Source organism: Manihot esculenta, chromosome 15, assembly GCF_001659605.2.
Source record: "Manihot esculenta cultivar AM560-2 chromosome 15, M.esculenta_v8, whole genome shotgun sequence".
NCBI lineage: Eukaryota > Viridiplantae > Streptophyta > Magnoliopsida > Malpighiales > Euphorbiaceae > Manihot > Manihot esculenta.
The window spans coordinates 15,021,551-15,034,799 of record NC_035175.2 but is presented as its reverse complement, the minus strand read 5'-3'; the positions used below and the strand labels follow the sequence as shown (position 1 = coordinate 15,034,799).

At 29.6% G+C, this 13,249-nt stretch overlaps 1 protein-coding gene across 2 annotated transcripts; it reads left to right on the top strand.

The window, feature by feature from the left end:
- The first annotated feature begins 4,840 nt into the window (after nt 1-4,840).
- Nucleotides 4,841-12,249, top strand: LOC110602181 (type I inositol polyphosphate 5-phosphatase 2). 2 transcript variants are annotated; one of them, XM_021739635.2, is made up of 13 exons: nt 4,841-5,175; nt 5,274-5,332; nt 6,078-6,194; nt 6,292-6,394; nt 6,478-6,570; nt 7,087-7,174; nt 7,267-7,371; nt 8,532-9,411; nt 9,853-10,037; nt 10,618-10,726; nt 11,171-11,319; nt 11,480-11,694; nt 11,819-12,249. In XM_021739635.2, exons 3-12 carry the CDS (start codon nt 6,165-6,167, stop codon nt 11,682-11,684), a joined length of 1,947 nt encoding a protein of 648 aa, XP_021595327.1. In that variant the 5' UTR covers nt 4,841-5,175; nt 5,274-5,332; nt 6,078-6,164; the 3' UTR covers nt 11,685-11,694; nt 11,819-12,249. The 2 variants fall into 2 exon arrangements, with proteins under 2 accessions (XP_021595327.1, XP_021595326.1); XM_021739634.2 differs by lacking the exons at nt 4,841-5,175; nt 5,274-5,332 and having other exon boundaries at nt 5,365-6,194.
- The last annotated feature ends 1,000 nt before the right edge of the window (nt 12,250-13,249 follow it).

The window sequence follows — 13,249 nt, the reverse complement described above, 5'->3', positions numbered from 1 at the left end:
GATGGATGATTATATTTGGATCAATATGATAGAAAATAAAATATAAAATTATACTCGATATAACATAATGAGCTACACTTTGAGGCGAGTCACCATTAAGCATTTCATTTTTAAAAATTTTATATACGAAAGAAATATAAAAATTATGACAATAGTATTTAATGATAATATTTAATATTTAAATCGAGTCAAAATATTAATTTTATTATTTATTATTTAATAATTATCATTTTATAACAATGTTTTATAATTGAATCAATAGTTATTGAAAAGTTAATCTCTTTAAATAATTATAAATATTTATTTTATATCGAAAACTTTAACACGTAGTTATAAATATTTATTTTGTATCAAAAATTTCTATATTGTATAAATAATTAACGGTTATCAATTAGTTAAACCGTTATGGAATAGACCTATCTTTTCCTTTTTCACTATAAAAACAAATATATGAGACTAAGTAAATGAGGAGACTCCTATATATATAACTTTTTAACATCAATCATGTCTAATTTAATAAAATGCTTATTGTTGCTTAAAATTAGGAAAGAGAAAAATATTCAAACCTCATTTTAAATATTTTTCTCTAAATTTTAAAATTTTAAATTGTTTAATACTAGAATATTATATTCATAAAAATTCTTAGTCATTAAATTAATAGTTTAGTTACTTAAGATCTATTTTATTATATATAAACTTAAATATTTAAATAAAAATATTAAAAAATATTTTTTTATAGAAATTACGTGATCATTCAATTAATAAATAGAATAGAATCGAATCCAGATAAAAAAAAAAGAATTTATATTTGCTTTTTATTTTCTATATTCAATAAATAAATAAAAATAAATCAAAAGGGTTGAAAAGTAGAATTACACTTTATACAATACACATGAAGCTAAAGTTTCATGGGTATCATCAAGAGAAAAGAAAAGATTGTGCCTTTATTCATTTCCGGTTCATTTAATTCTCATCCACTTGTTCTAAGTAAACTTTTGATTTTTTTTTTTAAACTTTTTTTATGATCATCATCAAAAAAGAAAATTTATTATTTAGTGTTTGAAAAATTTATTAATCTTTTAATTTTATAAAATATATTAAAATATTTTTAATGTTTAAAAAAAACTTATTAATTAGTAATTTTACTTATTAAATATTTTACTATTTAATTCAATAATAAAAAAATTTACTAATAGATCTCTCTATTTTATCAAAATAATACGAATGAAATATTTTATAAATTTTTAAAATTTTATAAATATTTTAATATATTATTTTAAAATAAAAAATTAATTAATATTATAGAAATCGAATAATAATTTTAAAAAACAGGAGAGATAGAGTTGGGTATGTAATGGGATGGAAGATTTTTGCATTTGGAAAGGCAATGTGTTTGCCTACTTTTATGGTAAGCATCAAAACATCTTTGCATCAACATGAATCTTTTCCACAATATTTTTTATTATATAAATTATTATCATATCTATTTATTTTATTAAAATTAGTTATTTAATTCTTATATTTTAATAATTATCTCTCATTATTTTAAAATTTACTTTTTCCAAATAAAATATTAATTAAATAATTTACTATTTACTTTGAAGTCTAATCAATCCCTTATATATTAGCTAGCAAAAAGCGTTGAATGTTTGATTGTCTAAATGTTGACCTAAGCAGACATCACCAATCAATCAACTCAAAATTAAATACTTCAATTTATATAATCAACTGATTACATTGAAATATTTTGAATTAAAATTATGAAGATATACTAAAAATAAATAAATAAAAATTAATTATCAATAATTTCATTATTAATATTTTAAATATAAACATAATTTATGCCATCCCATGTATTACTATAAAATAATAAAAATATAATTATGATTTTTTATCTATAAATATTGATAATTTTATTGTTGATAATTTAAATAATTAATAATTTATTTTAGCGGTTATAATTAATTTTTTATTATATATATTTATTTAATTTTTAAACTCATAATTTCATTATACATAAAATTTTATAATATTTAAATATCGTTATTGTATAATTAATTTATTATATTTGTTGAAAATAATATAGTTTTTATTATAAATTTTAGTTATTCATTAAACTATTTTTAAATTGTTATATATATATATATATATATATATATATATATTGAATTTATCTATTTATATCTATATCTATATTAAAGTCAAAGTAAACATAAAGTGACCCTCTATTTATTTATTATTTTTTAAAAAAATTAAAATCTTTCACTAATTATACCCACATCGATTTTTAGGAAAAAATAAATTATATATAATAATTAATTATGAAATTATTAAATAATTTAAATTAATTATTTTAGACTAAATAAAAAATAAATTTAAAAATTATTTAAATTAATTTAAATTGATATGTTATAAATTGGTATTAGAATATTGTATAGAGTTACTAGGCGTGTGGGAAAAAAATTATTGATGTGAAATAAAGTGAATCTTCTTAATACTAAAAAATAATTTAACTTAATTATTTTAGATTAATTAAAAAATAAATTTAAAAATTATTTAAATCGGATTCAACTGTTATAATAATATTTTTTTGAAATAAACTAATTTCTTACTTTTTTGAGAAGCTTGCTAGCTAAGACTGTTCAGTTTTGGTTGAGGCATTTCGTCAAACAACTCGTACGCAGGAATTAGCAAGAAAGTGGAGAGTTTTCTTTTTAGCTAGTTTCAAAAAAGCTTTTAAAAAATATTATTAAAAATACATATTATAAAATGTTATTCATTATTTGTGGTGCATATATACCATAAAATTAAATTTAAATATTTTTAATTAATATATTTAAAAAATATTTTTTAACCGCAATTTAACTGCAATACGTACATCTATCTTCTTGAGCAGCATTTGGCTGAAGATTGACTCAGATTCTTCAATTCCCACCATCAGCAAGCAGCATTAATAGCGTAGAAGCAGACAAAAACTCCATGGCTGGGGGGCGGCAATTGGCGTTCACTGAAATCTGAGCTCAGCTTGGGCTTGTGTTCAACTCCAATGCATCAACAAACCCAGCTACTGTACAGCTGCCGTACACACCTCCATTCATCTCCCTTGGATCAAAATAGTGACGAATACATATTTATATTTAGGGTAAAAAATAAATAAATTAAAATTTTTAAATCTTTATTAAAAACTTATATTGGCTTATATGCCATAGGCTATAGGCATTGAAATTTGATATTTAGAAAGCTCAAATTCAAGCAAAATGCATATATAATAGTTTTTTTTTTTAAAATATAATATTTTCATTTACAAAGGAAAAAAAAAAATCCATCAATGACCCAGCCATTAGTGAAGGAACATGCATGAAAATTAATGATTACACAAAAAATATGAAAAAAATAAATAAAATCTAACCTACCTTCTCATTTGGTCCTTTGTTCTAAAATTTGTGGTTGAAATCTAAAGTGTTGGTTAGGCCAATTCAACCTAGAAATCAATACCCAATAGAACCCAACCATTAAAAAATTTTTGTATGCAAAATCATGCTATTGTAGTATAAGAAGATCACAAATCATTATTATTATTATTATTATTTACTATTTCTTCCTTTTTGGCCAAATAAATTATTTACTATTTCTAATGAATAAAAAATCATAATAATCTAATCGAATTAAAAAAATATTCTAAGGAATTAATTTAAAATAATTTAATTTTTTATTTATTAAAATTTTTAATTGTTTTAAATATTAAAAAATATAGAAAATATTTTTTGATTTTCTGTAAAATAACCGAAGCTAAGTTTAATTCAATTTTTCCTTGATGACGCTAGCATTTTCTTCATTTCAAACACTATTGCAGCCACCAACCCTACACCGCCGACCAAGTCCAAGATAAGTCCAGCTGCTTTAGGTGACCATAACGGCTCAAATGAGATTTTATAAATTGCACATCATATTACATAAAAGTTTATAAAATAAAAGAATAATTATAATGAGAGAAATTGATTGGTTTACGTTTCAAATTTTTTATAACAATAGAAAAAAAATAGAAAAAATGTTATTTAAATTTTGTAATATGAAGTAGTTAGATTATAAATTTTGAAAATATATTAAAATATTTTTAAATTTTAAGAAGTGTTTTTTTATTTTTTTCATTAATTTTAATTATTAGTATTTGTAGAAAATTTTAAAATATAATGATATTAGTTTATAAATTTAAATATTAAATAATTATATATTTTATATGAAAAATTTATAATAAAAAAGATTAGGGTGCCAAACAATTTTTTGAATAAAAGTTATGAAATAAATTATATATTTATTCTTCTACTTAATTTTATAATAGGAAAAATCTCATTAATTAATTTATTATTTTTAAAAAATTTATTAAAATATTTTTAATAGTTTAAAAAATTTATTATTAAATTTTTTATTAGTTTTAATTATTAAATATTATAAAAAAATTTAAAATATTATTAATATAAAAAACTAAATTAGTAATTTTTTTTAAAATTTAAAAGGTTAATTAATAAATTTTTAAAATTATAAAAATTAAATAGTAAAATATTTAATAGTAAAATTAATTAGTTATTAAATAATAATTTTTTTATTTTTTATTTTTTTTGAGATGGAATTTTTTTACTTAAAAATAAGAGAATCAATCCGAAAATTACATTTTTAAAAAATACTAACTGAAAAAAAAAAAACAGAGCTCAAAAATCAAACTAAAAAGTAATTCTGTTGATTTTTCGCTTATAACCCTTTTTGCTAACCTGTGGAGGCTTGATTTGAATCTGGAACATTCATTCTGTTTTATAAATTTTAATAAAATTTGGTTTGGTGAAAAGATTCTCCTTTAGTAATTTGGCCAGAAAAGGGCAACCGGCGGAAAAAGCAAACAGTTGGGATTTTTCTTTTTTCCTGAAACTGTTGAAAGTTGAAATTTAGAAGTAAGGGAAGAGCTTCAGTGCACAGTGCTCCGATCAGTTCATCTTCTTCACATATAGTGCACTGATGCATGAAATTTTGTGGTCCCATGTGTATCAGTTCGAAGGCCATTGTTCGTTTACATGATTATGCAAATAGTGGAATCTTTTATGTATAAACAATGATCTATGATGCATTCTAAAGAAAACAAGATCTTTCACCGCCCTGCCAATGCTTTACCAGCTATTCTTTATTGTAATCAATCTTTTATTACAAATTGTTTAGTGATTACCCGTTTGACTTAAACTTCAATATTTTTATGTGAACCCCATTGTTTTTTATTTTGTTTTCAGGCTGTCTGGTTGCGCTCTTGTAATGGTGGGGTCTACTGCAAATTTTATTGGCCATGACGGTATGCTCAATTGGGGTTTTTTTTGTCTTTGCATCATAATTCTTATAATTACTAGTTTTAATCACTTGTTCAAAAGTTTGGCTTATGTATAGTATACTGAAACCCTTTATATTCTGTGTCGTTTATGGCCCACTATCGTTTGCTTGCTGGCTCAACTTGATTATGAGTTTTGGGTGATCAAGAGCCAGTAGTTTGAATAATGGTTAATACCCAGTTGGATTTTTTTCAATATCTTGATTTGATTAGCTTTGGGTTGATTCAGTTTCAGCAATTCCAGTTGTTATGCTTACCCTCTTTTTTTTTCCTTTTTTTTATTTGGCTTTTCGCTTTCATTGCTGAAAGACATGGCTGTAGCATGATTTGATCTCTAGGACTATATAGGAATACGACTCTTGGGTTGTCCCCATGAAAGTGACAATTTGATTTTCAGGGAAAAAAATTGAAATGGGATTTGTTGAAATTTCAATTTTATAATGCTAGACAGTTCTTGTATCAGAAATTGGGACGTGTAGAGGACCATTTAGTTTATTCCTTTATTGCAAGTTGGAGGTTGTGGATGTGTGTTAATGATATGTCCATGCTTTTTTTGTGTCTTTTCTGTTTGGTCTGTAACATGAATCTTCCTTGTGTTTGGCATCAGAAAACCAGCCAACCCTTGGAGCTTTTTGCCTCCTCCCTACTTTTCTTTTTCTTAAACTTTTAATCTCTAATCTAAACCTCTTATTTAAATACGTCTCCTGGGAAGCTGACAATCTGGTGCGTGGACTTGCACTTTGAGAACTGCTATATAGTTTCTGATATTGCTTCTATTCTGAACCTTTGATCTTGAGCAATGAGGGCCAGAAGAGGAAAGCGTTCTGAGGTATGCTTTGATGCTCCTTGGTACTGCTTTAGTTCATCAACTTCTCTTGCTTTTGTTTTGTTTATGCTTATTTTGGTGGAGTTGCATTTGATTGCAGGCCTTTTGGCCTTCCCTTGTTATGAAGAAATGGTTGAACATAAAGCCCAAGGTTTATGATTTTAGTGAAGATGAGTTTACTGAAACTGAGAGTGAAGATGATGGTATGGTTCTAGTTCAATAAACCACAATCAATAATTGAGAATCTTTTCTGTGCTTGATCATGTTTTCTGCTATTTTCATGAAGCTTGTTCTCTTAAAGATGAAAGAGTTAATCTCTGTGAGGATCTTGCTCATAGGCCACAAGGGAACCAATCTTCACTCCAGAGCGAAATTTCAGGCAATGATCTTTTCCATATCCATTGTTAAATACACAACTGCGGAGCACATTTAAATTTAAAGGAACATTTAATTATATTGCAAAGGCTCAAGAAAATACACCAGTTAATTATTTTCCGTCCATTAGTTCCCTTTTTCTTTTAAAAGTCTTCTCCATTTCAATCCCTGTTCTACAACTTATCTTCAACACTAATCTCTGTTATGTTATATTTGGCCTTTTACTGTTTTAATTTTGATTGGGTATTCAGTTCTGTAGATCTTAGGGAAAAGATACTTTTTCCTGAAGCTGTTATGACATCGTAATATTGCTGTGGTTATGCTGCATGTCAATCTTGAGAAAAAACTTTGCTTAAGTAAGGCGAGAATTTGAATTTTTCATTAAGCATACTCACAAGATCTAACTAAGAGGGTTTTCTACTCAGTCATCATGATTAATATGAAAGATAATCTTCTGTCATCATCTGATAAGTTTATAAGTCTCAAGTTATAATTATGATTGTGGGGTTTTGATATCCAGATGTACCTTCAAAGACCTCTTCACTAAGACACAGGCGAGGAAAATCTGAAACTTTGCGTGTCCAGTACATAAATACTAAGGATGTGAGGTTTGGTTGTAGTCCCATATTCTTGAAATGATAGACTAACGTTACTACTGTGTTGATTCTCAAGTAAAATCGTTGGACAAATGTGTTTGTAGAGTGACAGTAGGCACTTGGAATGTTGCTGGAAGACTTCCACATGAAGATCTTGAGATTGATGATTGGCTTTGTACTGAAGAACTAGCAGATATGTATATTATTGGGTGAGTATTTCCTTTCTTTGTTATTTTAAGTTTCATACTGAGATAATAGTTTTCTTTAAAAAAAAGCATTTGCTTATATCCTATCATTTCATCGAGGAATCCTTTTATATCTCTGTCTATAATCTATATATCTGTCCCTGGCATTTATTTTGTCCTCTTGATGTGCTGTGTGGTTGCTCTGCATCTTTTTTCCCTCTCTAATGTGATGTTTCTAGAATCTTGAACTTTACTGATATTTCAACCAAAACAGAAAGAAGTAAGAACATGTACCTTTACCTTAACTCATTGAAGATGATGTACAGAACAAGTGAGGTCCAAAGCTAGGACTTTTGAACATCGACAGAGATTATTCAGACTCTGTTATATTCTCAAGTTATGATAGATTTATTTGTATATTATTTATTAAAGAATTACTTATTAGGCATTTTCTCATAGAAGGTAAACTATTTAAATTTCTTCCTTGTTGCCTATCAATATTCTGTTATCTGACCTTCCAAGTATCTTACATCTCATGTATTGATTGAGAGTATTCTGGGAGAATCTTAATTCATCTCATCTAATATCGTCATGGTTATGATTCTGTTCTGGTACAAACATGAAAAACTTATTGATACATATCAATTAGGCTGCATTAGACTTGTGATTTACAGTTCTTCAAGACTTGTGTGCAGTTGAGATTTCAGCGTGCTAGTTATTCTCATTCTAGTCCACCCAAGATTGTTCCTGATATGAATTGTTGTTTTCTTACCAAGTTGAGCTTGTCATCAATTTCCCAGTTTCTGAGGTCTGAACGCAAAACCCAGATTAATATTCTCACATTTCTAGAAAACTCAATGTATCAAATTTGTCATCTGCTGAATTATACATTTCCAACAATTATCAAATGCTTTATCACAGTTAAAGATGCAGATTATTGGTCAAATTTTGATGTATTAGATCACTTTCTTTTTTATGCATCATCTAAGGGGGACACCCGAAATATAGGTTTCTTGCCATGGTTTTACGATATCCAATAGTTCAAATTGCTGCCTGTGCGTACTTCATTGTTTTAGGCTTCTCCATGTGTCTTTCTCTGCAAGTATTGCTTTTTCAGGTGCAGCAAAACTTCTGTCGGTTAATAAGTTCTACTCCTATAACAATTTTTAGTATTATGTTTGCAGTTTCCAAGAGGTTGTACCTCTGAATGCTGGAAATGTACTGGGAGCAGAAAGTAGCAGACCAATTCCAAAGTGGGAGTCAATCATCAGAAGGACTTTGAACAAATCTTTACAACCTCAAAGCAAACATAAATGTTACAGTGCCCCGCCCTCTCCAGTACTAAGGACTTCTTCTGTTGCTGATGAACTTGCAGATGAGATTGATGCTCTGCCATTGGAGGAGATGCTGCATAATGAACATGCAGAAAAAACCGCTGCTTTCAATGACTTAAAAAGGCATGAGTTGAGTACAGTAGTTGGCAATGGAAAAGGTTTACATTTCAAGAGAATTTATGGTATTGATTGTGACAGTAGATTAGACTGGCCTGAATATTCACTAGATGTAACCCCACAAGTTGTCTCTTCCAATTCCAAGCTGCGGAGAGTATGGAGCAGTTCTGCAAGGATGGGCTTTAGTTTGGCAGAGAATTCTTTAATGTTTAGTCCTCAGAATTTTGCAATAAATGGCAATGGACTGAGAAGATCTCACCGTAGTTCTGGGAACTTAGGCTCAATGTGGGTAGAACAGCAAGAGAAGCATGAAGTGCCTGAGGTTCCCGATATTCCCGAAATTCCTGAAGTTCTTGATTCTCTCTCTGATGCATCTGATAAGTCATCTGATTCTGAAGAGGAAGATATTTTCCCAGAAGTACTACTGGGACAAAACAACAACGGATTGATCATTGATAATGGGAAGTCGCGTCCCAAGTATGTACGTATTGTTAGCAAGCAAATGGTTGGGATATATGTATCAATTTGGGTGCGAAAGAGGTTGCGGAGACATATAAACAATTTGAAGGTCTCTCCTGTTGGAGTTGGTCTTATGGGCTACATGGGAAACAAGGTAGTGGTTTCTATCGTGCTTCTTATTCAGCAGCCTATTCATAAAAATATCAAATTACTAAATATAACAAACATTAAACAGAAATGGTGGTATTGTAGTTTTGCAATGAAAAAAGGTAAATCCCAAAAAGAGAAGAAATAAATGAAGTCATTATCGTATGAAATCTGCAGAATTATCTGTAAATGCAATCCTTGCAGCAGTGCCAGTAAAATACATCTAGTTGCTTCATGGCATGGACGGTGCCGTAATTTTTACAGTACTGGTAACAAAATGTCTTACAAGTTATCCTCCATATAGTGATGTCTTCCAACATGATTGAACTCAGGTTAAGATTTTTAGAATGTAGAGAAGATAACACATCATACTATGTATGCATTGATGAGTAACTGAACATACTTGTCTTTGCATTACCGTATTTCTCACAGGTGGTTGCTGATGCAGGGATCTGTTTCTGTCAGCATGACCCTTTTCCAGTCAAGGCTGTGCTTTGTTTGTTCTCATCTGACATCAGGTCAGAAAGATGGGGCTGAACAAAGGCGTAATGCTGATGTCTATGAAATTATACGACGCACTCAATTCTCATCTGTCTTTGACATGAATCAACCGCAGAATATCCCATCTCATGAGTAAGCGACATTTCAACATTAAATATCAATGTGCATCGTATGCCTTTTGTTTGACCAAACTTTACTGTGTTTGCAGCCACATGTATATTCAATTTGACTATAGGTAGAATTTGGATTTGGACATGTGTATGTGCATGCAGTAATACGTGTATGTGTGAGGATTCATAATGGGCCTTGTAATCTTTTCGTATAGTGTGTTTTCCATCCAGTCAGTTTTGTTCATGAGCTCCACCCACACTTTGAAGGTTTAATATTGATGATATTTATATGAATAGAATGGGTCCTTGGGAGTACATTAGAACATAGAACTGTGTGCTTGTCTGTTATTTTTAACTTCTCCAAGCATAGATACTAGATTGTTGATCATAAATGTACTCTCATGAAGTAAATAACTGAACTATACTTCATTCAAGTATAAAAAGTTAATGCAGACACGGGGATAGTTTATTTACCAAAAAGAAGTTAGACGTGAGAATTACCCACAAGATTCTTTGATTTATTGATAATGTCTGGGTTCCTTGCTGGTAAAGTTACTTTTCTCTTCATGCATGATTTGTGACTGGACGATTTCTGCATGCAGTCAGATATTCTGGTTTGGGGATTTGAATTATCGTCTCAATATGTTGGACACAGAGGTAAGGAAACTTGTTGCTCTGAAGCAATGGGATGAACTTATCAACAGTGATCAGGTGAGATTCATAATACTTTAATGTTTAATCTGTGACTGAAATTTCTTTTGATAATCTATTTATTGTAGGAGGACATTTTATCTAGGAATATAGATCCTGGTGAGGAGCAATGTTAGTATAATATTTATGAGTGCAAGAAGTCCAAATTTAGTCCTAACTTCAATTTAAAATTGTCACGTAATTTTCATCGATTAAGAAGCAATTCAGTTGACCATTAGAGGAGAAAATAGTTCGAAAATTATTTCATCTTGAACGTAAGATTTTTATCACAATGCGTTGTCGCTTCTTGAGAAATAGGGAGGTGGGTAGGGCAGCATGTATGATGGTGGTGCTGCAGTGGTTTGTCTTTTTCTCTGATGCTGCCTCTTTGGATCTTTCTCAGCAACATCGACATGCTCATCTTGTGATAAACGTAACAGTTAATTGAATTATCTTCTATGGCAGCTAAGCAAAGAACTCCGCAGTGGGCATGTATTTGATGGATGGAAAGAGGGAGTAATAAACTTTGCCCCCACTTACAAATACGAGATAAACTCTGACAGATACGTCGGAGTTTATCCAAAAGAGGGGGAGAAGAGAAGATCTCCGGCATGGTAAGTGCATCTAACTTGCGAATAACTGGATCGTAAAACCTGGTTTTTATCTGGTTTTGGGAGGAAACTAAGAATTGTCTGAGAATGCTAAAGAAATTTGACATATCTTGAGTGTACGTTGGTGGCCTAGCTAGTTATGCACCCGATATCATATGTGCAGGTGTGATAGAATACTTTGGCTAGGGAAAGGTATAAAACAACTTTCTTACAAGAGGACAGAATTAACGCTTTCAGATCATCGACCGGTCAGTTCAATGTTTTTGGTTGAGGTTGAAGTTCTAGATCACCGAAAGCTGCAAAAGGCACTCAATGTCAACAGTGCAGCAGTACATCCTGTGATGTTCCTAGTTGAAGATGAGATTTAGCAGATACTAGGTAAGCAACTTTTTCTCAAATTGTAGAATATTAGATAGAGATAGCTTAATATGATTCTTAACAGTATGTTGAGCTTGCTGTTGCTTGTATCTAGTAACATGTATTTGCCTTTTCATTCAAGCAGGGAATTGCAGATCACTTGCTATCCTGATAATCTTATTTGATCATAACTAATAAGCCTTGACATGCTGTCCTGAAACAACCAATAATAAGAGGCCAGTGTTTAAGAAACATGAGAGGTTGCTTACATTTTTCAGATTGGAAGCAGGAACAAGAAGTCATTTGTAAAATCTTGAGCAATACCACATTTTCTTTTTCTTTGTTTTTTTTTCTAATTTTACCCCAGCAGCAGATATAGCAGTGTGTTTGTGTTTTTTCTATTAATTATTTTTTTGTGTGTTACCAATGAATGTACAGAGCTTAAATGGTGGATTTTCCTTTTCCTAGAGAACCTCAAAACAATTAGGGTCATGGATCTTGTATATTAAACTATGACTACTTGGACCTTTTGTCCTGTTTCTTCTCACATAGATTACCAGACACTTATTTAGCAAATTTTTAGCCTGTCTTCTCTCCCTTTTCTCTATGATTGAGTTCGCAATAACCACAAAAATAGTTGAGATTGACGAGTGAAATGTTTTTCTTCAAGTGTTGAGGAGGCCTTCTTGCTTTTTCTGAAAACTATACTCAGACTTGCCAAGAAAGAAAGGTTGAGGTTAGCTAGAGTTTTATCAATTTTGATTGAGATAATCTCAAATGAATTTTTCTACATTTTGTTTGTAAGACAAGGGATATGAAAAACTGAACAAGAGCATTGCTCTGGTATCGCAAACATGGCACCACATTATGAGATCATGATGAACTTCTTGTTCTTGACTTTTACAAAGAACATTTGCAGAAAATGAAAAGGCATTTTGTCCCAAAATTTTATCATAAATAATGATTTAATCACTTATTTTGAAACTTAAACTATTTAATTTTTCAATTTTCTTCTATTTTTAAAATTGAATTACTATTTAATCTTTAAATATTACAATCATTTACAGTTTTATCCTTCAATTTGTATTACTTATAATCCTATTTCTCATATTTATCTTTTCATCTCTCTTGCTTTTTATCCGTCTCCTTCTCTCTTTTCTACATCTCTCCCTTAGAAAATATATATAAATTTGTAGTATAAAAATAAAGAATTTCATGTGAATTTCATGTTTCATATTTACATAGATTCAGTCTACATAAGTATTTATGTATAAACTTAATAATACTAAATAAAAAGTTAAGGGTTATGAAACTTTAAAGCAATTTCGCACTCTCTCTATTGTTTGTTTCCAATGAAGTAGTTCTCCTTGCTCCGGTCTGGCAAGGGGAGCTCTTTCCTCTCACCTGATATAGTGGAAGGTGTACAAAGTTTTTACTACGGGTTTTAGTACTGGTTTGTTTTTTTTTTTGAGCTACAAGCGAGATCTGAAGATCCCTACGGGTTTTTGTTGGAGAGGATGATTGGCAAGGGGGCTTCAGTTTTAGTGGGCAGGCTTTACTGCGGTACACCTGGTTG

Excerpts from the sequence above, each read along its gene's own strand:
- LOC110602181 (XM_021739635.2), top strand. The coding sequence starts at position 6,165 with ATGAGGGCCAGAAGAGGAAAGCGTTCTGAG. Across the intron at positions 6,195-6,291 it reads GAAGAGGAAAGCGTTCTGAG|GCCTTTTGGCCTTCCCTTGT; the intron begins GTATGCTTTGAT and ends ATTTGATTGCAG. Across the intron at positions 6,571-7,086 it reads ACTCCAGAGCGAAATTTCAG|ATGTACCTTCAAAGACCTCT; the intron begins GCAATGATCTTT and ends TTTGATATCCAG.